At 41.3% G+C, this 26,870-nt stretch overlaps 1 protein-coding gene across 2 annotated transcripts in view; it reads left to right on the plus strand.

The window, feature by feature from the left end:
• LOC124168533 (mRNA-capping enzyme) overlaps positions 1-26,870 on the plus strand; it is a 133,403-nt gene that overhangs the window by 100,798 nt on the left and 5,735 nt on the right. For both annotated transcript variants that reach the window (XM_046546869.1, XM_046546870.1), the window contains 2 exons: positions 2,843-2,943; positions 26,443-26,633. In XM_046546869.1, coding sequence (XP_046402825.1) covers positions 2,843-2,943; positions 26,443-26,633 — 292 coding nt within the window. The remainder of the gene's footprint in view (positions 1-2,842; positions 2,944-26,442; positions 26,634-26,870) is intronic.

A 26,870-nucleotide genomic window follows, 5' to 3' on the forward strand; every position in this document is an offset into this window, starting at 1 on the left:
GACACAGTGCTATAGCAGGAAAGAAATTTTTCTCAGTCCACGTTTGCAGAGGGGATCCAAATTGCTTAAAGGTGCTTACATGCAAATGATGTCTGAGACATTTGAGCTCCTGGATTGTTTTAATTATATCTACTGAACCCCGTGAATTTTGCTTTGGTAGTAATTTCTGTATTTCTCCCAACCCCAACATCAACTTCTCTGTGTCTGCCAATTCCAGGCCATGAATTTTTTGTCTTTAAATCAGGGTTCACTTCTGTAGTCGGAACTTCTTGGGGATCAAAAACTGAGATCTTTTAAAATACCTATTTTTCTGCTTAGGTCTTCTACCATCAGAGAACAAAGTTTGGTTGATGCCTTTTCAGCCATCTGCATAGGTATTGACTTTACAGCAGGTTGTTTGTGGTATGTTTTGCAGATGTAATAAGTGGTTTTATCAAAAAAAGTACTCTTATGAATATTCTCGAGGCTCATTTTTAACTTCCTTAACCCTTTCAAAACGGCGGAGTTCTCTCCTTAGCATGAATGAAGGACTACGCTCCAAGAGGCTCTTCAGTCCCTTCTGTATGGAGCATTTATGTTGGACATCTGTTAAGAAAGGTCTTGTGGATAATCACACACTCTCAACACCAACCTTTTCTGATCTTTCCTATTGAGGATTTCACATTATCTTGAGCTCCGAGGGTAGTTGGTCTCCCTCCTTTCGTGGTTTATAACCCTATCAGCAGCATTGGTTCGCTGTAAACTCATGCTTTGTTTAAATGAATTAGCTATATGGATGATTGTTGCTTGCACGTAAATTGCAGACTTCCAATTGAATTCCTTGTTTTATTCTGAGAATTTTAAAATTTTTAATGAAGCTCTACCAGCACCATTAATGAATTTAATGCATTAACAATTTCCATGTTGATTTTAAACTGAAATCAAGATATAAGATAATATTTATGGTAGAATTTTGTTTAAATATTGTAAACACTGCTCAAAAGACAAAGAATTCAATTCTTAGTTTATATTTTTTGAGAAAGAATCATATATTTATCTCACAAACTAACTGAATGAACTATTGTATGACTGCGGTTCCTTGCCACGAAGAGGGGTAATAAAAGACGAGGGGTCCGGCTACCTCAGTGGCGTAGCCAGGGGTGGAGTCCAAGGGGTCCGGACTCTCCCCCGAAATATAAAAACAATCATTTTCCTTCATAAAAGAAAACAAAATATCGAAAAATCATGAATTAAAAAAATATTCCTTAACAATTGAAGTTTCGATTATATTTTATATTAAGTTTTTTCGATTATGAAAAGTGTTAACATTAGTTTAAAACCCATTACTTAGTATCCTGTCCTTAGTATCCTCAACAGACAAAGAATTCAATTCTTAGTTAATATTTTTTGAGAAAGAATCGTATATATTTCTTTTGCAAACTAACTGAATGAACAATAGGGTAGTTTCCTTCATCAAAGAAAACAAAAGGCATTGATTGCGATTCGTTACCCACCATTAGTGTATTCATAATATATAAATTATTTGGTTTTAGGAATACCGGTTTAGACGAATGGCAAGGGTCAATTTTAACCTCATTTGAAAAAGGCCAGATTGGCACCCATGCGATGCCACTCCACGTGACGTCACAGGGACCTAGTTTCTATATGAGTAGATAGGAGTTTTACATCATCTGAGTAAGTCTGAGTACATCATCGTACCAATGCATGCATGAGGCTCAGAGCTCAGGGAAACATGTCCTAATAATCACCTATTAAAACTGGCTAAAGTCGGAAAGTTTTCCTCGTTTGATAAGGTATTAATAATCCTTATTTAAGCCAAGTGCTACCAGCTAGCATGGTGCTCTGCTACCTGCTAGCCCTCCTGCATCGTATCAGCGCTCAGAGCCTCACCCCAAGGTCACCTCACTTGCAGCAGCGGGAACCAGAACGACGTCACACAGGAGTTTTCCCGGCATTCGTACTTACCCATCGCGCTTTCGCGTGCTTGAAAATTTTCACTTTTCATTTAATCGCGAAAAATAGATATCGTGATTTAAAAATCTAAAAGAGTGAAATACGTACTCCAGGAGTAATAATCTTTTGATTTAATCAATAAAAAAATAATAGGAAACCACCCTATTGTATGACTGCGTCCCTTGCCACAAAGAGGGGTAATATAAGACAAGGGGTAGGTTCATGCACCAGGATTTCTGCAGTGTTGGGTCCCGATACTAAGACTTTGCGAATCCACGAATGTCATAAACGGAGGAAAGCAAGGAAGCATGTATTTTCGGCATTCGTTCTCCTGCGTAGGAAAATCTCAGACGAGAATTTTTTCCTTTCGTCTCCTGGGTCAAGAAACGTCCTGCCGCATCTTTTCATCGTTAGTAGCGAAAGGGTTAACTCTTTATAGAATGTGAGCATTTGGATAGTTTGAAGCCTCCAGTAATTTGATTAAGTCAACCATTAGATTCCCATGGCATTTTGGCTACTTTGTAGGCATCGTGTGAACCGCGGTTTAGACATAATCCTGATGAAAAAGTCGCTCTATTTCTTCGAGTGTGTTTATTTGTTGAAATCATGAAATTCGTCGCGTTGGTGAGCGGCCAATGTAGTGAAAAAATTTCGGCTTAAATATACGCCTCGAAAAACAATTTCGTGGGAGAAGCATGAGCAGAAGAAAAAATGGTGAAAATCGCATCTGATTAGTTGGTGGAAATCGCCCATTAATTGGAGAAAATCACAATTAACACGAAATTCGCGTATTCGCGGGAAAACCCCGGAATTAGCGTTAAAATTTGTGTTATCGCATTTGTGACTTTTGCATGTCGCTCACTAGTCATGACTAATTGTTTCTTTGCAGCCGTACAAACCGGGGAGGTGCATGGAGGTTCTCAAATGGAAACCACTCAGCCACAATTCGGTGGACTTCTTGCTGAAGATAGTGACAGAGGAGGGGGAAGGGTGAGTACCGCCTCACATTGTTGCGTGTCCAGCACACCGTGGTGGTGCCTCATCATGCGTCCTCATCCGCATAGCAAAATTCCTTTGGCATTTTGAATAGAAATAAGTTCAAATAGTATCCCACAAGTACCCAATGACCCATGTTGATAAAAATCATTTCTTAAGGGGGAAATTTTTATTATGGATACTTTCTATGTCTATCATTCTCTTGCTGGCCCTGGTGGTAGCAGGGTAAAATCCTCGCCTGCCAAATCAAACGTTGTGGGTTGAAGTGCCACCTGGGAATGGATGTTTTTAAATAGTATGTTGTTTCAATACTTGTCGGAATATATTTCAATGATGGTAATTGGGGGCACCCGTGATTGTTAAAAAGACATTTTACTATCTATTATTAAAGCTCTTTAATATTTGAATTTCTAATCATTGTTACCAAAGAGATATTTGTTTTAATTTTTGTTTGTACATACCTTAGTAACTCAATGGAAATATGTGACTGGTGCATATTCCTTTAAATATTAATTTACCTATGATGAATTAACTGGTTGAAGCTTTATTGAATCATCGGTGGTTGAAGACATTGTGAGCTATCATCAACTTTAAATACAGGTGACCCAGAGAAACAAATAAGCCTTCAGCACAAAAGGAGATACGCTATTTGATATTTAAAAACAGGTGGAACTTACACAAGGATTGTTAGAATGTGGGTGAAATTTGCTGTGAAAAAATATGTTGGATTAGCCAGGATTTGATCCTCAATCTCCAGATTGGCAGGCAGGTATATGTATATGTGCTAACCAGTTATGTATATCACCAAGCAATCTTCTTCCTAGGGCCAGAAATCAGTAGATCTGGGTTCAAATCCCAGCTAAGCCAGAATAATATTTTGTCTAATTTTTTGTATTATAATGATTTCATGTCGCCTTGATCCATCCGGAAGCTTCATGCACAACATAGGCCATTTCAAAATAAGGAAAAACCTTGGCAAATGTCCAGTCGGCATGCAGAGTACTCAGCTTGGCATCGAGCGATCGAGGGTACAGGCCAGCCGTACAGGCTTGTGTCGTCATCACCTCTATTTCAAGATGGCCGACCGTTTTTGGCGGCGTTTAAAATTGTTCGAATTTTGATTGCTAATAATTCCATCATTACTTTTTCAACGCATCTGTCATTCATCCCAATCGAAATGAAATTACATCAGAAGTGATATACATTCGTTTTTTTAGACCGTTCTGATAGGCTTGAACAACCCTATTGTGTATGGACGATCGTCAACAAGCAATCGAAAGTTACGACGTTGTCATATTTACTTGGAATTGGGAATAAGTTTCGCGATTGTTTTCTTTGAGCGCATGCGCAGTAAGGCCGAGAGTGGCTGTGTTTGTTTTGAATAGCGAAACTAAGTTAACAATATTGGTTTCAGATACAATCGGCCAATTAAGTTTATATTATTGAAAGAATTTAACTTTGCGTATAAATCAATCTTTCTCAATTCAGTATTAAATACCTTCCTTTCCGTTGGAGCGTAGATGATATTTGGGATTAGTAGTTTTTACTCAGATATCGCTGACTATTTAGAAATGCCGCGGTAAGTCTCCATTTCGTTACTTTTGCAATTCGCTAAATAATAACTTGTATCATTTGTAATTGACTTAATTCATTTAGAGGAAATATATGAGCGGATATTCGATATTGATAGACTCTCGTCTTCGCCTTTGTGTGTCTGCAAGGAGCAATGCCGCAGAATATTGAATATTTGCAAGAAATAAAAACTGACGAGTGTGAATTAGTACGACGTCTTAATAATAGTCGTAAGGTAAACAGTTAAAAAAGCACGTAACTCATGAAATAAATAAGTACGTTAATATTCTCAATCAAAAACATTCTCATCATCACAAACCTTTCACCTATTACTTGAAAGAAAAAGCAAATATGCAGAGTCATCTTTGATATCTCCTCTCGTCTCAAACACCCGAATATCACTTCAAAAAATTTACCCTTTTTGAGGAAACCATATCGCATCAGAGACATTAATTGAAGTACATAAACCATATAAATTCAACTTAATTTACGACGTCATTGAGAAGTTAAAATAAACTATTTGAATACATAAATTAAATCATTTACTTGTCAATAACTGCCCGATGATCCGAATTAAATTAAACATTGTAGAGAATATAATTTTGGCAATGTATTATAGCACAACTATAATTTACCTAATATACTATAGTTGAACCACGTTTAAATGAAGCATACAAAAAGGATAATTTCATTTGAATTGCACGTACGAATTGCACACACATTACGTAGCGAAGCAATTGTAAACGTCCTCATCTTTGTATCGTATAGTAAACTAACACGTACAAATTGTATTTATCTATGTAATTTCACTACTTATTCACGTTATTAAAAACATAACACAATGATGTATAAATTAAATAGAATGTTTAATTCACTTAATTCCACATGAGTTAATTTCATTTCAAATGCACACACATTACACAGCGAAGCAAATGTAAACTTGCTCATTTTTATACCATAGTGAACTAATACGCACAAATTGCAATTATTTATGTCAATTCACTACAAATTCACGTAATCAACAACATAACACTGCGATTTATGAATATAATTGATTGCATAATTCACTTAATCCCAAAAAAAGGACATACAACGTGGCCATGAAAGGTAATAAACATTTAAATTCCATCCCAAACCTCACCTGCGAACTATTCGATAGCCTTATCGTCAAGTGAAGTGTTGACTAAGAGATGCTTTCGATCGAGAGCCGGAATACTTTCGAACGTAAAGTTACACAATCGCTCCTTCAATTGTTTTCGAGTTGTTGATCTAAAATCCACGGGAACCGGATCGTTACGTTCGAACGTAAAGTTACACAATCGGCCCCATGAAGCCCCTTAATGCCTCGTTCACATTACGATCGTCCGAGCCGTCGTCGTAACTATCGTGCATTCACATTACGATGGTTGAAACCTGTGCTGCTCTCTAGTGCTGACATCTAAAGTGAACGGGAAATTGATGATTAGCAAAGCTGTTGAGGTTTGTATTGACAAGATGTTACTGTTTTCAACGTGTATTTACCGAATAATTTTTCTTCCGCTCATATTCTTCCTTCCTAGGACAAATCCATGAAAATAATAGAGCTCAACGAGCTTTTCGTCCTTCTCTTGTCGCTTCCGTTTCCGGTCTCCCAGCGCCTAACCATAGTAAAGTGGCAACGTTCGGAACTACGTCAACTATAGTCAGAACTTGCATTCACACGGCTAGTTCGGTCAACTATCGTTAGGACGACGGCTCGGACGATCGTAATGTGAACGAGGCATAAGGAGGAACCTGCGCTTCGAAATACTGCTTTCATTAGTTAGATAAACTCGATAACAACGAGTTAGAATCGCTAAATTAGTCATTCATAAAAATTAAAAGTAATGCTAAATCAATCAAAATAGCTGTACAATGCATGAATTTTACTTAAAATGGAATAATCTAGTGATATGAAGAATGGCTGTTATATTGACTCTTAGGTATCGGAAGAATTTAAATAATTTCTCTGGAAATACAGTAAAGCTTTATAACTACATCATTTGTGATGAATAAAATGAACTTAACTAATGAGACCTTTTGCTCTGTTAATTTCAACCTAATTTGGAAAAATGGTTTATTTATAATTGCTGACCACCAACTTGACAACGCTGCCAACATATCGTAGTTTCACAGCGGTTGAGCACCTTTGTTTGTTTACGTTACCTCGTAGAGTTACGTTGCATTGTGACAATATTACTCGTTTTATTATCCCTTTTACTTAGCCTTAAGTTATTAAATATACCTTTGGGCTGAAGTGATGGCGTCTTTATGCCGATTTAAAGGCAAATTTGTGTCTGAAGGTAAAGGTAAGAGCTTGGATTATTTGAGGAAACGAAATGTGGCCGAAAGTGAATCCATCAATTCCATCGAAGCGATTTCAACGAGTGCATCTGTTGAAGGATACCGAATCGTTTACGTGCATTTTTAATTTCTTAAAAATTTTTTGCAATATTTCCCAACATAAAGTGTCCATCATTGTTTAAATAATCAATGTTTATGTCTTGATTTATGAAGATTAAAGTCCCTGTCGAATGACTGACACAAAGCTCTTTAATGTTTATTTCTTTGTAGATTTTCCATTCAATAGCCTCATCCATACTATTAATAAGGAGTTGATTAGTGAAAATTAGAAACTAATGTGTCAGTTATAACCCAAATGTAATTCGAATCATTAGTATCAGGATAATTAAATAATACTTGTTCCTAGTGCCGAAGTTTCAGTTAATTTGGAAGGCTGGCATTGCAACTTCTACGGAATGCATCCTAATTTTTATCCTCCTGCAATGACTTCATGAATAGGTAAATGTATTTACTGTTGTTTTTTTCAAATTATGCTAATTGGACCTTTGGAAAACGTATCAAAGTAAATTGTTTGGTCAGTGAAAAAGGAAGTACTCTTGTTTATTTTATTTTATACTTTCGAAGAATTACATGGGTGAGTATTCGATTAATTAGTACGTTCGCGAAGTTGTATTTCCAAATACTACATAGTCGGTACCCAACGGCAATATGCTTGTCTCGTGGTATATTCATTTACCTGTACACCTTATTCTGGACATTTAATATCAATTAAACTGATGATTAAATACATAATGCGCTAGATTTTCTACTTTACGCTTAGAACTTCTATTTAAATAAGTATTTTCTACAAGTTGAAAACGATGCATATTTTTCGAAATAAACGTAAAAAAATTTGAAGTAGTATTCAGAAGAACAGATAAACTATCGCAAGTCTCATTATATTCTATCATTTTCGCTTTTGAAGCGATACGCCGACAATTTCAAGGGATGTATTGAATTCCGGTCATGATTATTCGCATGTTTAATAAAATTTAGGAGCATATAGGAATTACTTTAACAACCAGCACTGATAAATTTCATACTTCGGTGTATAGCACGTTTCGAGATGAACTGAATATTCGTTTAATGAATACGTATAAAAATGACTCCGAAAAATCCAATTCACTGGATTTATGCAGCGGTCGACAGGTGCAATATCGCTCTTCATATTTAACCTCCGTATATTTGCAACGTTGCCACTACCTCCGCCGCATAATGGCTGCTCGCTCTGCAGAAAACCGGAAGTATGTTCTTTAAACTTAAATACTGGCGCTAACATATCGGTAACCCCTTCTAAAAAAATACATATATTAAGCATCGATGTCTATTCTATGCTGTGCTAATTTTTCAACGATAAATTTCGGGCCAAATTTTAGATAAAAAATGTTTTACAAGGGAAGGTCATCATTCTCCCATAAAGACAATGTATTTCAAGGTGGAAATCCGTCATTTTCAAATCCATAAATCTTTCTTAAATGGCCGGTGACATAGTAATATTTTTTCACTATTCGATAGAAAAAATAATGAGCAACAACATATGTCAAAAGAAGGGGAGGTTTTCGGGCATGTTTGAAATGATGGTTAACGACCACTCATTCATTCATTCACGTATACAAATGTTTGGGGTAAACGAGACGAGATACGGCAAAAAGTCTAATGAAGACCCCCTCTAAAATTGTCTGAAACCCCAGGAAAAATTATGAAAACACTAAATTTACAATTATTTATCCGTCTATTCATATAAAATTGAGTGTATGGGGATTAGTTCAAAAAATGGCCACCAAATTCCAATGGCGGCAGTCATACAAACGGACAATCATAGCAACATATTTGTTTATGCAAACAAGAGGAGCTAAATTGGGAAAGAAGATAAGGGAAATGAAACGAAAAACTGATAAATATAAGGTAGGAAATTAAGAAAGTAATAATTGAAGTGTCTATTTCTTTGCGTCTTCTTTCCGCAAGAACAAACATCTGTTTAAATCAAAGCGCATTCAAATCAAAAGCGGAGAAATGTAAGGTAAGAAATTAGTTGTTGTTTTTGGTATATTGCATCGAGAGTGTGGTGGTTATTAATTTCAAAGTTAACAAGTGCTCTAAATGCCATATTAGAAATATGATTCGTGCTGTTGACTATAGTTCGTATCTTGTTGGCGATACACGATTGTAGTAGAAAGACTTCTAAACAAGTCTTACATAATATAGGTTGGTAAAAATGATTTTATTATCGTGTTTTGTGATGGTGATAACTTTTTATTTTTGTTTACGTTCTTTTTTCCGTTAATTTCCTTTTTAATGTACAATGTTATCCGTGAGCTGCAGGAGTGAATAGGCAGTGAATAATACAATATGGAAGATAAGGGCAAATAAAGGTATTTCTTATTCAATTATTTGTCTTGCGTTAATCACGTTTCCTTGAGTGACTAAGTTATTCAACTGTGAAAATTATCGAAATCTTGACATTCACAATGTCTTGTACACCAAAGGCTGTGATCCGTTACTCACTCCGTTCTCACCAGAGTTATTGCGCATTGCGTTTTGGATATTAAAGCTGAGATATTTGTGTATCCCGATTCATTAAAACTTTAAATAGAGGCATTTCTGAAGTGAAATCATTCACGATCACGATAAATAATATTTCGATAAAATTCGTTATACTAGCCCCAATTCATGCTAAGGCGCATTTGTTTCTAGATATTGATATTCAGTCCCAACGTAATTCGCTTACGAAGGGGAACAGCTGTTACATCTTATTCGTATATCAAGAATTTGGTTGTTTTGTGGAAAATAATTAATAAACGTGTTTTTCATTGTAATTCGTAAAGTCGTTATGTTATGATATTACGTATGCATTGGGTGTTACAGTAGAACGTGGTCTCAACGTTTTTTGTATTTGAATTGAATAAGTTAGAGAAACTCGTAGAAATTTATTTTACTTTTTTAGCCCCTCAGAAAAACGTTTCTCTTTATAAATATTTACATTCACATTGTAGCCTACGTACCATGCGCTCGTTTTACGTGAAAGTGGAAATATTGCTTATACCTAAGTTAGCCAGCTTAAAAGTAAACGATCCTTAAGTAACAAGTAGCAAACAAAAAGTGTAAGACCTCCCACAGTGAGCTTAACAGGCCGAAGGCCTTTTTCGGGGGGGCCAAAGGGGGGCAGAGCCCCCCCAGCGAGCTAAGCGAGTATATTCATATAGGCAAGTGCAAATCAGCTTAGCAATTTGCATGGCTAAACTGTTAGTATGTACATTTTTGCCACGTTATTTATTGTTCTAAATTTTGGCAGGTTCATTTTTCTCTCAAAGGGATATTAGGTTTTGATGTGCTTAGTTTGTTTCTTTTGCGATGTGTTTTCATCTTGTGGTTCTTTTTATTGAGCAGTGTATTTTATGCTCTTAGCCACTTGACTGCCCTGGAACACACATGTTACTCTTTTCACACCTTTCATATATGCATTCCTTAAATCAGGAGGTTTCCCTTAAAGACTGAGTATTGAGAAAAATATTTGGAATATCAAGTGAAATCGTGCAAAAGATCCACAGAGAAAAAATCATCAGCCTTGACCGGAAAATATCAATTTTAAAATAGATGTTATCGAGCATAAGTTAACTTATTGGTCAGTAAGACCTCTGATTTCAAGCCATGTCATTTGGGAAAAAATGTTTGGGTAAGGACAATATGTTTTTTTCAAATTGAAGTGTTTGCTGCAAAATACAGGGTGTGTCCTGAAAGTAGTAGGACTGAGTCGAGAACAAAAAATGTATTTCTCATATAGGTACATCGCTACAAAAATCTTCAAAATAGCCCCCTTGGGCATCGACACAACGCTGCCAGCGAGTTTTCCACGCAGCATACGCTTCCTGGAAGGCTGACTCCGGGATGTCCTTTACAGCGCGCGTCACGGCCTTTTGGAGAGCTTCCACCGACCCGTGGTGACGCCCTTTCAGATGGGTCTTGAGCTTGGGAAAGAGAAAGAAGTCCGGGGGGGCAATATCCGGGCTTTAGGGTGGGTTTCCACGCCGTGTTTCGCCAGTTAGTCAACGACAATGAACGCGGTGTGGGCCGGCGCATTGTCATGATGAAGGATCCACGAAGCGGCGATGGCTGGTCGGACGCGGAAGATGCGTTTTCGCAGTCTTTCCAGTACTTGCACGTAAAAAGCTGCATTAACGGTTTGCCCTGGTGGCACAAACTCACTGTGGATGACACCTTTCGAATCGAAGAAGCACATGAGCATGGATTTTTGCTTCGATTTGGACATGCGAGCTTTTTTGGGTTTCGGCGATGTCGCTGTGTGCCATTCTGCACTTTGCCGCTTCGTTTCTGGGTCGTATTCAAACGTTGAGCGGTTGTTCTGCTCACGGCACTATCCCCGTAAGCTTCCTTGATGAGTTCATGGGTTTCCTTGCCGCTTTTCTCGAGTTTAACGCAGAATTTCACTGCGTAACGCTGCTCCACTAAACGTTCCATGACGCACCGTGACGAGGTCACTTGACAGAGGTCTGGAAGAAATACGATTCACACTCCGCAAGAGCTCAGAGCCGACTGCCGCGTGTTCGCAGCGCTTTGTTAGAGTCCCTTCCACCACCTACAACCCAGAAAACTCCTGTCCGACCGTCCGCGTGTGTGGGAAAAAATCAGTCCTACTACTTTCAGGACACACCTTGTACCATGAAAAATATTCTTTGTACCCAACGAATGGGCCAGGCCTGTATCTTTAACCTTTAAAATTTACGCTATGGCATTGTTTAAAAACATGCAATTCTGACCAATTATTGTGATTAGTACCTACTATCGGTGCAAAAAGGTAGAACTGAAAGGTACACTGAACTTTGGTGAACAATGGGCAACATCCCAGCAATGCACACTACCAAGATGGTGATTTTCGTCTTAGTGGTTTCATCAAAAGGAACAATATCAACATTTCCTAATATGAAAGGTTGGGAAATATTTTTTCTGTATAGCATACACAACCTTGATATCCATGAACTATACTACACCTCGGAAATTGAAATCTACCTTTCGCCCCATAAAAAAACAATGAATGCATAAAATTCAATTTTAAAAAGGTCTTTGTAATGCAAAGATGTCGTTCTCTTTATAAAAAATAAAGTGAAATGTAGCAACCAAACATTTTGCCCGTGGCGAGATGCATAATACGACCGTTTTGCCGTTTTCATAGTTTTTTGCGTGTTCTTCTTGACTCTTTCGACCGTAAAAGCTGAACGTTTACGCTTAAACAATGTTTAATGATTCATTGTTGTAGTCGAATAAACAACAAGTAAAAGAATATATATTATACAACCTTATGGAGATTCAGCAGAATTTCAGAATTTATTTCGAAGATATTTTGCTAAATGGACAGATGTGCAAATTTGTTTTTTCCTTGTACCATAAAGAGCTTTAATAAATCCTAGTTTTAATTTTGTTTGCTTTAAATGGTGTTTGCTTTTGACAGCTGGTGTCCCCTGCCACACACCATTTTAGGTGGCTTGCGGAGTAAATTAAGTGTATTTATAAACACACTTGTCATACATTTCAGGAAACGTGGACACAATTTCCATAGTTATTGATTTATAATAGAGATGTGCGAATAGTATCCGCGAATACTCGAATACCTCGAATATTAGAAAGTATTCGATATTCGAGGTTTTATGCGAAAAGTACCGCCTCGAATACCTCGAATACTTTGAATTTCGCGTCATACACTGTCGCACAGTGGGCTGAAATCGAAAAAAGCTGGCCAAAAATCATATCTTCCATATTTTTACAATTAGCTCGATGAAATTTTTCCTCCTATTCTTACTTAGGCTATATAACATAAATATAAAGACATATTGCCGAAAAATTAATCCGGGGAGTTTTTTTAAACAAATACGCGGAGACGGAAAAAAAACAAAAATCGACTATTTGGACCGCTTCAGTAAGGAGGGAACATTTAATTGAAATTAATAGTTAGGAATAAAACAGTAAGTAGTTAAACATCAAATTTAATAATTTAAATAAAAATGTTCATATTAAATACATAAAATTATTTTTTAAACATTAGTGATTTAGTCAACTAACTTTGCGTCAACTTTTTGTCTAAAAGAACACACATAAGAAATCACCTCGCAAACAATTTATACCATAAACCAAAATACCACAAAATTATTTAAGAACCATAATAAATTAACATAAATATATAAAACATAAGGGATAAATTTACCAGCCCACTACCAGTTTTCATCAGATTCCCAGCCGTCACTGTCCTCATCTCTGTCTACTACCAGTTGGCTCTTTCAACTTCTACAAGTAAGTATCGTATATCCTTTGAAACATTTCTTTTGGCATTAGTACATACATAACTATTGGATATTAGATGATTCGAAGTAAGAAGAAGCCTTCGGAAAAGATCTCCCCTTTCAGTTCAGCGCGAAATTTTTCGCGTGTGGTGCGCTCGGAATCTTCTGACATCTTTGTGGCGAGATTTCAAAGCTTCCTTCGAAAGTTGGCCAATTGGAAGCACTGCTGCCTTGGCTATTGATGCTCCATAAAACAGCAATTTGTGCACCGTGGGGGGCGTGTAGTACCACGGATACAAATCCACGAAAAGGTATGCAGTGTAAGTCGTCTTCGCCGACGATAAAGGGGTTCGGGGGAAACAAAGCAGTGAACAAGTCCAAATTCTGTCACACAAGCAACTTCCTTTATTCAGTCCCAAGCCATACACCTTGTTTCGCTGCACAACACCAACTGCCGACCCTAGCAGCCACAAGCCCACGCCCTGGAGTCACCGAAGGGATCGTTGTCAGGCGACTCTTCCGATGACAGCAGGAACGTGCCTAATGGCTGGGTCTCAGAGGAAGTCCGTTCGAGGCGACCCTCGTCGTCTCGCACCTTATAATAATCTAAATGAAACTGCTCTTACATCCACATCCCCCCCAAAGTGAGTTGCTAACACTCCCGAAGCAATTAAACCAAAGAAATCAACCCATCCAGAATATAATAAGTACATGTCCCAAACCCAAAATAATCCAAATTAAAAGAAATTACAAAAATTAAAAAAAAATGAAAGACATAAACCAGACACAGCGATAGCTCTCGGGTTCTACGTTTCCTCCAGCCACCACCCTTTTCCATCATCACTGCCCAAATTACACCCCCTCCACCGACGGTCGAGCTGCCCGTGGACGAAGGAAATAAGGGGAGCGTCCCAACGGCGAAGGCTGTGGGGGCGGAGGGGACACTGAGGGGTCTCCCGCCGACTCAGGAAGGGGGGAGGGAGGAGGGTCAACACTTGGCTCCGACGATCTGAGGTAGTAGGGAGAACGTTCGGCCGGCAATGGATGCACTTGGGGGGGAGGGATGTAGGGAGGCTCCGTGCTGCACGATGATTCCTCCTCAGCTGTGTCCCACCCATCGTCGGACCCGACGGCCGGGGCGACCACGCCCACTCCCTCGCACTCCCATTCGGCCTCAGAAGTAACAGCGGCGTCTTCGGACGGCTGGGAGGGCGGCGATGCCCGCTCCTTCCTCGGCCTGCCTGGCCTGCGATCAGCTGTTCCTAAACTAGGAGGGGGAATGGGGCCAAAATAGGGTTTAATGCGATTCCTGTGTACCAATACGCTGCGGAATGGGAGCTCCAGCACTAGGTTGCATGTCGACAACACTTTTGATATGCGGTATGGGCCCTTCCATGGTTTGTGAAATTTCTTCACTTGCCCTACCTTCATACAGGGATCACTTAGAAATACGTAATCTCCTTCCTTGTATTGCCAACGCTTACCCTTCCCCTTCACGGCCTCTCTCCGTTTCCTTTCTGCTATGCGATCATTGTTCGCACACTTTAACCACATTTCCTTTAATCTATCCCTTAACCCAGACACCCCAGGGTGCTCTTTTTCTAACACGCCATCTTCGACGCATTGGAAAGGCGATACCATTTGACGTCCAAATACCAATTCATGAGGGGTGAAACCTGTGCTACGATGATAACTACAGTTGTAGCTCGCGACGGCAAAGTCAATATGGCGCCCCCAATCGTTGTTTCTTACATTGACATAATGACTGAGGATCTGCGCAATAGTTCTATGAACTCTCTCCACTCGCCCGTTGCATTCTGGGTGGAAGGGTGACGTCCTCAACTGATTTATTCGTAACAACTTACAGACCTGTCTAAAAAGTTCTGACATGAAATTAGTTCCCTGATCAGTAAGAAGTGTTTCCGGCACTCCGAACCTCAGTATCCACTGCTTCACTAGTGCCACTGAAACGGATTCAGATTTCTGATCTGTTAATGGTACCATCACTAAATATCTCGAGAAATGATCAAGTATCGACAAGATATACCTATAACCCTCCTCTGTCTTCGGAAGGGGACCCACAATGTCTATTGCAATAAACTCGAAAGGCCTATTCGCTGCTGGTAGTGCTTGTAATGGGGCCTTGCACCTACCATAAGGGCTCCTCTGACTACAGGCAATGCAGCCCTTTACATACTTCTTGACATCTCGCGAATAGGATGGCCACCAAAAGTCCCTTTTAACCCTACTTCCTGTTGCCTGTACACCTAAATGTCCTGACAGTATATGGTCGTGGCACTGACGGAGCACTTTCTCCCGGCAGCTGCGAGGCACTACTACTCTTTTTCCCATTATAGTTTCCTTCCATAGTATACCCCCATCGACCACGAATCCCTCTCTTCCTTTCCATTCAATACACTCGGAATCTTTTTCCTGCTCCTTCCGAAAATCTATAACCTCTTCCACGGATACTTGGTGAATCTTCCTGCTTAAGGCATCCGCATTTGCATGGGTCTTACCAGGTTTATGAATTACTTCGTAATCGTACTCGCTCAATTTCAAAGTCCATCTCATTAACCTGCTACTGGGGTCCTTTAATCCAAAAAGCCAAGTGAGCGCGGCGTGGTCTGTCAAAATGGTAAATTTCCGGCCGTAGATGTAACACCGGAAGTGTCCCACCGCCCACGTAATGGCCAAAAGTTCCTTCTCCGTCGTCGTATAATTCACTTCCGGTTTCTTTAATTGCCTCGATGCGAATGCGACCGGGTGCTCCTCATTATTGACCACCTGTGATAGGACGGCACCTATCGCGAAATTACTTGCACCCGTCGCTATGATGAAAGGCAAGGAGAAATCTGGATATACCAACACTGGGCTGCTCGTCAACGCCCGTTTTAGCCCTTCCACTGCTTCGCCGCACTCCGGAGCCCAAACGAATGCAGTTCCCCTTTTCAGTAACATTGTAAGCGGGCGAGCGAGAATGGCATAATCTTTAATAAATCGACGGTAATAATTAGTCATTCCTAAAAACGATTGTGTCTCCTTTACCGTCTTGGGAGTGGGGAAGTCCATTACCGCCGAAATCTTACTTGGGTCCGGTTGAATTCCCTTTCCGCTGATAATGTGGCCTAGATAGCTTACTTGAGAAAGGGCAAAGTGACATTTTGTCAATTTCAAGGACAACCTGGCCGACTCGAGCCTCTCAAATACTCGGCCCAGCCGCGCTGCATGCTCTTCAATCGACCCGCCAAATACAATAACGTCATCGAGATACACCAAGCACTCTGTGGGGGTCATTCCCCTGAAGACTCCGTCCATCATACGTTGGAATACACTTGGCGCGTTTCTTAGTCCCATTGGCATACGTTGGTATTCGTATAATCCGCTATTTACAATAAAGGCAGTCTTCTCGCGTGACTCAGGGGCCATGGGAATTTGGTGATAACCTGCCGTTAGATCGAGTGTCGAGAAATACCTACACCCCCCCAAATAGTCCAAGGTTTCCGTAATGTTTGGAAGTGGGTATACATCCGGTTTAGTAATTGCATTTAAAGCACGGTAGTCTATGCAGAACCGGTACTTAGGCTTTCCGTCCTCAGATTTCTTTGGCACGATCACAACGGGTGAGGCCCAAGGGCTGTGACTAGGCGATATTATTCCCCCTTCCAACTGTTCCTTCACAAAATTTTCCACTAAAGGCTTTAAATGATGCGGAGTGCGATAGGGTCTCCGATAAATGGGACGGGCGTCACCTGTAGGAATATGATGCTCTACCAAGTGGGTCGCAGGGGGTGTAACCGTTAATGAGAACAAATGCCTGTACCTTCCTATTAGGGGATGCATAACAGCTTTTTCCCCCACATTCAGGTGCGTCAATTTCCCTTCAATGTCACTATCCGAAAGCTCGCACAGACTCGCACTCTCCACAGAGCGCACATTCCTATCGCATGCACCCTCAACATCATCCCCGCAGAATCTTTCATTTGAAACAAAATCTACATCGCTCACTGTCGCCACCACTGTGCCCTTGCATAGATTTACTGCCGACTCCCCATAATTACTCACGCGCACCTTCGCGCTTCCTCCCCCGTCCACTCGACACAAACACCGGGCAACTAAACACTCCTCCATCTCGAGAGCCGGCTCCAACACGCACTCTTCTCCCTCCGTCCACTCCCGCCCGGGTAAGGGGAGGGATACGAGCTTCGATGAACGGGCTGGGATTACTTCCGCCGCTGGGAGTCGAACCGGCACATCCACACGTGGCCGGCGGTTCCAAGGTCCCTCATGACCCACGAAATCAGGCCCCTCCAGCCCCTCCAACCCCTCCGCCTGTCCCACCGAAGAGTCCGTCGGTAGGATAGCCATTCCGCCCGCCCTCCGCCGCTTCCTTCCGCGCTGCCGCCTAGCTCTCCTCCTTGGTTTTCCCGCCCCAGGGCTGTCAAAATTTCTCTCGGCGACCTCTGGCTTCCCTTCCGGGCCGGCTGTCGACACGTCCCTCGGTCGTTCCCATGACATAATTCCGGGTCCGCCCCCTCTGGCGGTGGAAGCCACGCCCCCCGTCGTAAATCCTCTCATGGTCGTCACCGCACATCCCGGCCCCTCTCCAAATGCCTCCTCTGACCGCAGTGCGAATTCTCCGGATCTCGCTCTTCCTCTCTCGGTCAAGGGAATTATTGACCCCCCAATTGAGAGTTCCCCCTTTTTCACGTCAATAACGGCCCCCGTTTCACGAAGGAAGTCAATACCAATAAGGCCTTCATACCCGCCCAAGGTGTCCACTACTTGGGCCCGAAGATTATGCACATCGCTTCCGAACCATACCGGAAGCACTACCTCTCCGTAATTCCAAATACATCTACCCGTCAGACCCTTTATCCTAAAACGAGACCTACGTGGAACTTGTCCCCCACAGCACTCCTTAGTCACTAGACTCACCTGGGCCCCAGTGTCCACTAACATACGCCGCCTCTTATATTCACACGTGACAATCACCGCTAAGTCCTCCATTCCCCCTTCACGGTGCACACATGGAATCTAAGTCTTTACCGGGGGCCTTGGCGGGCGGCCTGCTCGGCCCCGGAACCGTTTAAAGACGGCTCAACGCGCCCCCCGACGCGCATCCGCCCCCCCACTCGGCAATTCCTCGCCCAATGTCCTTGTCCACCGCAGTTAAAACACCGCATTCCACCCCTGTTTGCACACACTCTCGCAAAGTGGCCGGGTTGCCCACAAGCATGACAGACTCCCTCACGCATCGTGAAAACGTTTCTCTCTTTCGTCTCCGGATGAGCCCTCCTCTCTGCCTCGCGTATACGCACGGCCACATTAACGGCTGCGTCGAAGGTTTCCGGCATCGCAAGACGCGTATGTTCCCCCACTCTGCCCGGCAGGCCGTTTAAAAACGCGTCCAAAGCCCTTTCATCCGCTTCGGATTGGCGTATCGCGGCCGCTGCGGCATCTTCCTCCTCCTTCCACGTGTGGCTGTTCAATTCACGAATGCGGTCCGCAAATTCCTCGATCCGCTCCCTGGGTGCCATGCGGACGCAAGCAAGCATCTCTCTGTAGAACCGTCGGTTTTTAACCCCCCGGTACCTTTCTAACAGAGACTTCCGAGCGTCATCATATGTTTTAACAGCCCCTGCTCTCTCCTTCGCCCGCAGGTGCTCTAGTGCCCTCCCGCGGGTGCGTAAGGTGATCACACTTAGCTTGTCGTCGTCGCTCCAACCACTAAGTTTCGCCACCTGCTCCACTTGCGAGAAGAACGTCTCCACGTTCTCCCCCGCGGCGCCAGAGAAATACTCAATGGAGGATACCATTGAGAATGACTTCCCCGTGATTTGTCCTTCCCCCTTTGTGTTATCCGCACGGGTCGAAAACCTTCGTTTTCTTCCTTGAGAATCCGCAGTTGCGCGGATAGCTCATCCACCGCCTGCTGGAGGTTCATCTTGCGGCCCGATAAGCTGATCCGACCCGTCATTCTTGATTGTTCTCCACCTTTGTTTGTGACTTGATATGCAGTTGCTTCCCCTAGAATTTAGCAAAGATCCCCCACTTCGGACACCAGATGTAAGTCGTCTTCGCCGACGATAAAGGGGTTCGGGGGAAACAAAGCAGTGAACAAGTCCAAATTCTGTCACACAAGCAACTTCCTTTATTCAGTCCCAAGCCATACACCTTGTTTCGCTGCACAACACCAACTGCCGACCCTAGCAGCCACAAGCCCCCGCCCTGGAGTCACCGAAGGGATCGTTGTCAGGCGACTCTTCCGATGACAGCAGGAACGTGCCTAATGGCTGGGTCTCAGAGGAAGTCCGTTCGAGGCGACCCTCGTCGTCTCGTACCTTATAATAATCTAAATGAAACTGCTCTTACAGCAGTTTCTGAGCAGTACTCGCTGAAATTGGCGTAATCTATCTCAGGTCCAGATGTCAGAGCTTTTAAAATTGAGGCAAACCTCGAGGTGAGTTCCTCGCTAATGCTTATTTAAAAAGGAAAAAAGTCCTCACCAAATCCTTCTTCTAAAAATTTTAAATATTCATAACAAGTTTTTGAATTAATAAATAAAAATCTATATAATTTGAGTTTTTGGTGGTAAACATACCGGTAATTTCTGATGTTAGCTTAGGTTCAGAAAAAAAACGTTGGGCAGTGTTCCCATCATTAGTCGTGCCTTGACCATGCTTTAACAAGTGGTCTCAAGAAGAGTTTCATGCATATCTGTTGGGAGCGGTTTATCCTTCTCAAATCAATATCGAAATGTTACTACAAACTGGTTCTCTTGCATTCTTTCCATTTCTAGATATACCTATTGAAAAAGTATTTATTCATGACGTTCTTCAACATTTCCTTTGTCTTCTCGTCTTTCCCCAAGTTTAACTTATCATAAAGATATTGAAGGGCCAATTTACGTTTTGACGACGGCGAATTTACATTTTCATTAACAATAACGTCATGTATTTCTTTTCGGGTTACTTTCATGCGCTCCGTTTTCTCTCATCCAAAATTACAACAATTTAAACCACCGGGCAAGGAAATCGAAATTAGAACTTAATTCTCTGAATAAACACACGATCACAGAGATATTTTACTTGGAAAACGTACCTTTTTATCGTTCCGAGATATCCTTCACTAGTAGTAGTTCGGCCTCAACGCTGAAATTTCAAGGTATACTTAGGGAAAATAAACCCTGGTTTTTCGCATCCGTAGCGCAAGCACTCATATCCTTTCGCACTTACGAAGACAAAATCACTAATTTTCTCGGTAAAATCGTAAAAGATAATAGTTTTCAACCAATTGAAAAGAAGCTTTTGTGGAAAACCCCGTGTGAGCTACTTCGTAGAAAATTGTTTGCACGGATGTCGAAGGGAAGCGATCCTCAAAAGTCCAAAAACCCTTTCATAGACCGAGGCTATAAAGCAATAAATGGCATTTCTAGAGAGGGAAAGTTATGAAACGAGTACAGAACTTCTTTATAAGAATCATAACACAGTGGTTGGGTTTACGGGTACAATAGGGATTAACGCGGTCGGCAGGGTAGTGCCCGCCGTTGCGGCGCGGCGGCGCTCCGCCACACGTGTGCCCTTTTCAGTGTTTGAGCTGATGGTAGCTACGTATGGCCTAGGAGAGTAAGGATATCAGAATATGCGAGTTTATAGTGGTTAGAATTGGGTTTTCCAAGAATTAATGCTTAGCAGCCGCCCGCTTCCCGAGACAAGAATCTGGTCTGCCGGCGCAATCATTGAGTCATTTATATGTCTCATGAAGGAAATTGTAATGTGCGCTTGGAAAAATAGAATAATAAGACTAATATGGCATGCTAAATGTATGCAGTGCATGTAAGTGTAGTTTCGTCTCACTTTTAGCGAATTATCCTCGGCCACAGCTAAGTCTGCACAAATGTTCGCATCAAACCACCGCGTCTGGCGGTTGGACATACACGCACAAAACTTGATAGGAGAGGCGGGGTGGCAAATTGGGGCAGGATTTTTCAATTGATAACTAAAGTTGACACTTTATTTTACAATGTGGTGCTAAACACTTCGTGAAGCAAAGTGAAAAACATCAACTTTTTCTTTACATTATGTTAAAAATACATGAAAAATAGGACATTTTAATTGTTTAAATAAAAGTAATAAAAATTATCGCTATAATAAAAAATTTCACTACAACGAATTATGAAAATGTTCATTTTTATTATGGAATGGTTTAAAATCAGGCATTTTTAAACATAACGCAACAGTAGCAAAAAACTTCAGTCAATTTTTTCAAAATATGGGAAAAAAATTTTGAGATAATTTTTCATTAAATTCACAGACGTCTCTAGCTTTAAAAAAATGAGTTATGAATAAAATTATTTCAGTAATGTGGTCACTGATTATTCTTTAATTTGAAAATATAATACTTCTTTCCAAATTAAAAAGTGAAAAAAATCATTTTTGGCCAGCTTTTTTCGATTTCAGCCCACTGTGTGTCGCACGCACGTCGTTGGTAGTTGACTCGGAAAAATGTAGAGAACTGTAGTCATTCAGTGCTCGCAGCGCCGTTTTACGCAAGTTGACGAATTACATCAAATTCGTGGATTTTAGCGGTGAAAAGAGTTCGACGAGGGGAACCGAAAATGGTCGGGTGAAAAAATCCGAAAATCCCCGATTCCCCCCACTAATATCTGTTCATTTTATCTCTGCGGGTCAACTTTCGTTAGATCCCGGACACTCTCGGAGGGCCTCGCTGAAGGGGGAGGGGCCCCGCTGGAGGGGAAGGGGCCCCGCTGAAGGGGAAGGGGTAGTACCGAGAGAGAGAACAGGAGCGACCTTAACGTTGCCAAATGTACATAGCCGCCCTTGTGTCTCACCGAAAAGGTGTGACTCACACGTGGCCAAAGATATTTTGGGCCCGGCGGCGAAACAATGCATACAATGTATTGAGGATAATCCCATCTCAGAAGCCAGGATATTGTCCGCTAAATGCGAGACCGCTGGTGAAAGGCATACATAGGCGTAACATTCTTATAAACGGGGAGTGCAAGGGAAAAGGATTTGGCAACACAGCTAGCAGATTCACGAAGTTGACACGACGGAGGTCTGAGAGCGACTGACGTTCCGAAGTGCTAGACCACGCCTACTGTCTGCTGATTGGCAGAGGGAAAGTCACGTGTAGATAAACTTTCCCTCCTCTCACCCCAACTCGGTTAAGCCACACCAGCTCACCCGCAAAGATAAAGTGAACAGACTTTAGGAGAACCTCAGGCCCGTATCCAGAAACCTCACTACTGCTTGATACGTCATCAGACGATGACGTAGCCGCTGTAGCGGCCGAGCACCGCTACGGGCACCGCTGCAAAAGTCTAGTGAGGTCCATGGCACACTACTCGCTACAAGTAATATGGCCGCCGGGTTTCGTCTGCTTATCGTCTCGCATTTAAAATTCATAATTATTGATGTTTAAAGGGCTATCAGCTCATGATAATTATTTATTATTACTTAAAAAGATAGTAAGAATGCTTCAATAACCATCTTTTATCCTAATGAGTAAATATTTTACCTAATTTAACTACCAATAAATACTGTCAACAATACCGTGATGAAAACTCTTAGGATTCACCGTTTTATTTGCAATTAACTTCTAAACGGGCCCTGTCATGCCTTGAAAACCATTTATAATTAAATACAAATAAATTAGGGACACAAGAATGTCTCGCCTTGATGCTTTTGAAATACTTTTTTACGAAAAATAACCATTGTCAACGCAACTATGCTGAGACCTCGTCGACTTTGCCATTCTAATAGCTATTAACTTTGGAATAGACCGTGGCCTTCCTTGAAAACCATTAACATTATACATATATAAGTGCCCAAATAAAGTTGCAATCACCAGCTTTGTGTCTCTGATATCCAAAATTTGCGTAAAATACTCAAAGCGACAAAGTCGTCTTCCAGTCAGCTACGTCCATTCTCAGTTACTGCTAGTTTGAATAATTTCAGTTCCGAGCCATTGAAAACCATGTTCAATTACGTGAAAACTTACCTATAATGATTTATGCCGTCACAAAAATGATGAGTTAAAGTTTAAGGAAAGGGTCGATGGAAATGGCATATTGCTTCGCAGTCCGTTTACAATAGCACACGATATTCATCTCATAATGAATGTCACGTAAATCTTTGGACGTTGCAATACAATACATATATCTATTATATTACCTCAAAGTCTAAAATATCCAACTATACCAATGCAATCGACAGTTGTACGAGTATATTTGTCAACCACAATGACGAATTGCGCAAGTGACACCAAGGATTATTCAGCAATAAATACCACCACAAGAATTACTGAGTTCACAAACTTGTATTTATTAACGTCGTAAAACTCACTTTCAATTCAACAAATAAAATGATCACACTTTACAAGAACACTTGTCCAAAAAAAGTACTCACGAAGAAAATCAACATCAACACCACACGTACTGTTACTTCACAAATCTAATTAACACAAATTGCAAATAAAATTGTCCAGGAAATGTTCACACGAAGAAAATCGGGAGCGAATACACTAACTGTAACTTCACAAATCAAATTACTTATACATTGCGGACATAAGAAGTCAGTAATTAGAGCGAAACATCGGTAGCGACGACCCGTACAACTTAATAACGGCACTATTTTTAAAAAATGCTCACTTTCCTTTCATTTCGCATTATCAACAATAATTGTAACAGATGAAAACATTTTATTTAAAAAATCATCAATAAAGTCAGCACCGAAACTAGGGTGTCCTGAACAAAACTTGATGAGGTTACTCTTTTCCGCCTGGTGCATTTTCGGGGTGCGGGGTCTGGGGCATCGGCCGGCTTTCCCCGGCGGCAGAGCCGCCGAGGCCAGCCGGCAATCACCGGCGATCGACACTAGTCGAGACACTTGGTACACGTCGCGAGATTTCTGAACACGAAGATTTATCAGCATGTACCAGCTGGTTCTCAATGATAACTTTGCCGATTTAAAGGGACACTTTTCACACAATGAACGGAACCAGATTCACAGAAGAAACTTGAAGAACCAAGAAAATCCCATGGAACCGAGAATAAATTCCGTGTGAGATGCCGCATCTCCTAAGACACCTTATTTCCACGAACACCACTAAAAAAGAGAAATTATATCAATAATTTCCATTCAGATTTTAAGCACAAGACAAAAGATTCTCCGCTGAAATTTCACAAATCACGGCCTAATAATGTGCTAACCTTCGTTACGCCATCGTGCCGATTAAATTCAACCTCCACCTTCTTCCATGCCATAGCCTTTAAAGAAAGACTCACAGCATTGGTTTTCTTGCACTCCAATACAACTTTCCTATCAATAATTAGTTTTAAAATCAAACTCTTCTCCTACGCCGAGATTCTTCTTCCAACCCGTTTCCATTTTGCTTACAAACAAAGTCGCGTTGCGATATTCGTTATTCAATTGTCGCCCTTAGTTCCTCTCAAAGCCCGCATAGTAGGGACTCAAAATGTCGCTAAATTCGTCTACGTCATCAATCCAGCCCAAAATTAATGTGGCAACACTGCCCCCACCCATTTGGAGCGTTTTGGAGTAGTGACGTTTCTGGATACAGCATTCAGCGTTGCGCGCCGCTACAAGCTGAAGCATGGTTTCTGGATACGGCCCTCAGTGCCGTGGGATAGCAACCTTAGGGAATTTCCCACGATCCGCTATCCCCCTCCATTCAGCACTCGCCTCACCCACTCTGACGCTTTCCTCTTCTCCGAAATCAAACAAAAGGTCCCAGCCTGCGCAGGGATCGCATTACGAAGACCCCTGCTTCGAAAAAAATATCGAGTTACGTGAACAATAAAAACGTGTTTCACGCCCTCCCCCCTTTTCTCACCCACTGACCTTTTTCTGGCTACCTGCTTCGAAGTTCCCCAATTCTGGATGTCAACTGCTGTGTGAGTACCGTGGGATACTTACATTAGCGCATTTCCCAAGATCCGGTATCCCTCTCCATTCAGCACCCCTCTGAGGCTTTCCTCTTCTTCGAAATAAAAAAGGTCACAGCTCGCGCAGGGATCATATTACGAAGACCTTAGCTTCGAAAAAATACGCGAGAACAATAGAAACGTGTTTCGGGCCCTCCCTTTTCTCCCCCACTGACCTTTTTTTTTCCTACCAGCTTCGAAGTTCCCCATTTCTGTGTAGGTCAACCGCTGCATGAGTCATCTATTAGCACAAAAGGTGTCTAAGAATGACTTTCGTCAATTGATGTTACACCTTTATTGAATTGAAATATTAGTAATGTGCGCGTAATTTCAAAAAGAATAAGACCAAACACGATGTATTTCTGAGTTTATTTAAGCATTTTACGCAAAGAAATAAATGTCAAAATACGAGGGAGGGAGACTTAGCATTCTGGCGAAACTCGATATGAGCAGCAGAGCTTCTCGGAAGTTGATGTGGTATTTTTTTCCGAAAGCATATATCAAGTTACAATTAATGAGTGGTGCTATAAATCTTTATTGTTACAGTCCCAGACAAAGGGATATTTTCTCAGAATATTTGGTTTCTCCCTGATAGCAATTACAATTCATCTTCTTATCTCGTGAGAACTCCCAAAGATCGACTGAAAATAATTGAAGAAAATCCGGTGGAATAGAGCTTGTATTTTGCAAAATGCCTCAGATTGTCAGCTAGCACTTGGCAGCAGAAGTGGGGGTAAAGCGATGTTAGTTGAATTAATGATATGCCCAATTGTTTCCATAAAATTAAAATATTCATTAATCAGCTAAATTCCTGTTCGAATCATTTAAAGGAAATCAAAATTACTCCCCAAAATCTTGTGTTGCCTGCTGCATAGGCAACCGAGTCAAACATTCCAGCATTCATCATTTAGTATTCGAGGTATTCGAAATTCGAGGTATTCGAATATTCGAGCAATGATTTAATATTCGAATTCGATATTCGAATTCGAGAAATCTGCTATTCGACCCATCTCTAATTTATAACATAGTTTTCTTGGGTTTTGCAAGCAAAGAAATTTCTCTCTTGCTTCATGTAATATATTATGAGTTGCATCACGATTGGGGGGTTATGTAAACAATTGCTTTACTTCATGGTGAGTATAATCATTTGGTTTTAGTGCTAGTTGTCTAATGAGGGGCCTGCACTCTGAGGTAGTGTTCCCCTCAATTTTCTATGTGAGCTCAGAATTCATTACAATAATGGACTGATGTTAATTGTAGAAGCTATCCATGATTGATTTTTTTATGTTCTTTTTGCAGCATTGTGCCTCGCAAAATTGGCCACCTGTTTGTCGGTGGGTACGACCAGCCGTTTGCTTGCATGAAAGTCACCAAAGCTCTGAAGGAGTTGAATGGCAAGATTGTGGAGTGTAAATTTCAGGACAGACAGTGGATATTCATGCGGGAACGTACAGACAAATCATTTCCAAACAGCTTGACTACAGCTAAAGGTATGCTTCTTCACTCTTTATAAATTAACCATGTTGTTGTGTGATGCGAAAGTGCAAAAAAAAACTTATACTGAGGTTAATGAGCTGCGTTAAGTGCATAGAAAGAGACACCCAAGAGTCAGTGATTGGCATTTTGAACGTGAGAGCCATTGGGTGTGTGTCGAATGCTTAGTGCTTTTCCTCCGTCAGTGTGATCCACCAAATCTCTCCAATCTTGCATGTTAATCCGTATGACAG

Source organism: Ischnura elegans, chromosome 11 (assembly GCF_921293095.1).
Source record: "Ischnura elegans chromosome 11, ioIscEleg1.1, whole genome shotgun sequence".
Classification (NCBI taxonomy): Eukaryota; Metazoa; Arthropoda; class Insecta; order Odonata; family Coenagrionidae; genus Ischnura; species Ischnura elegans.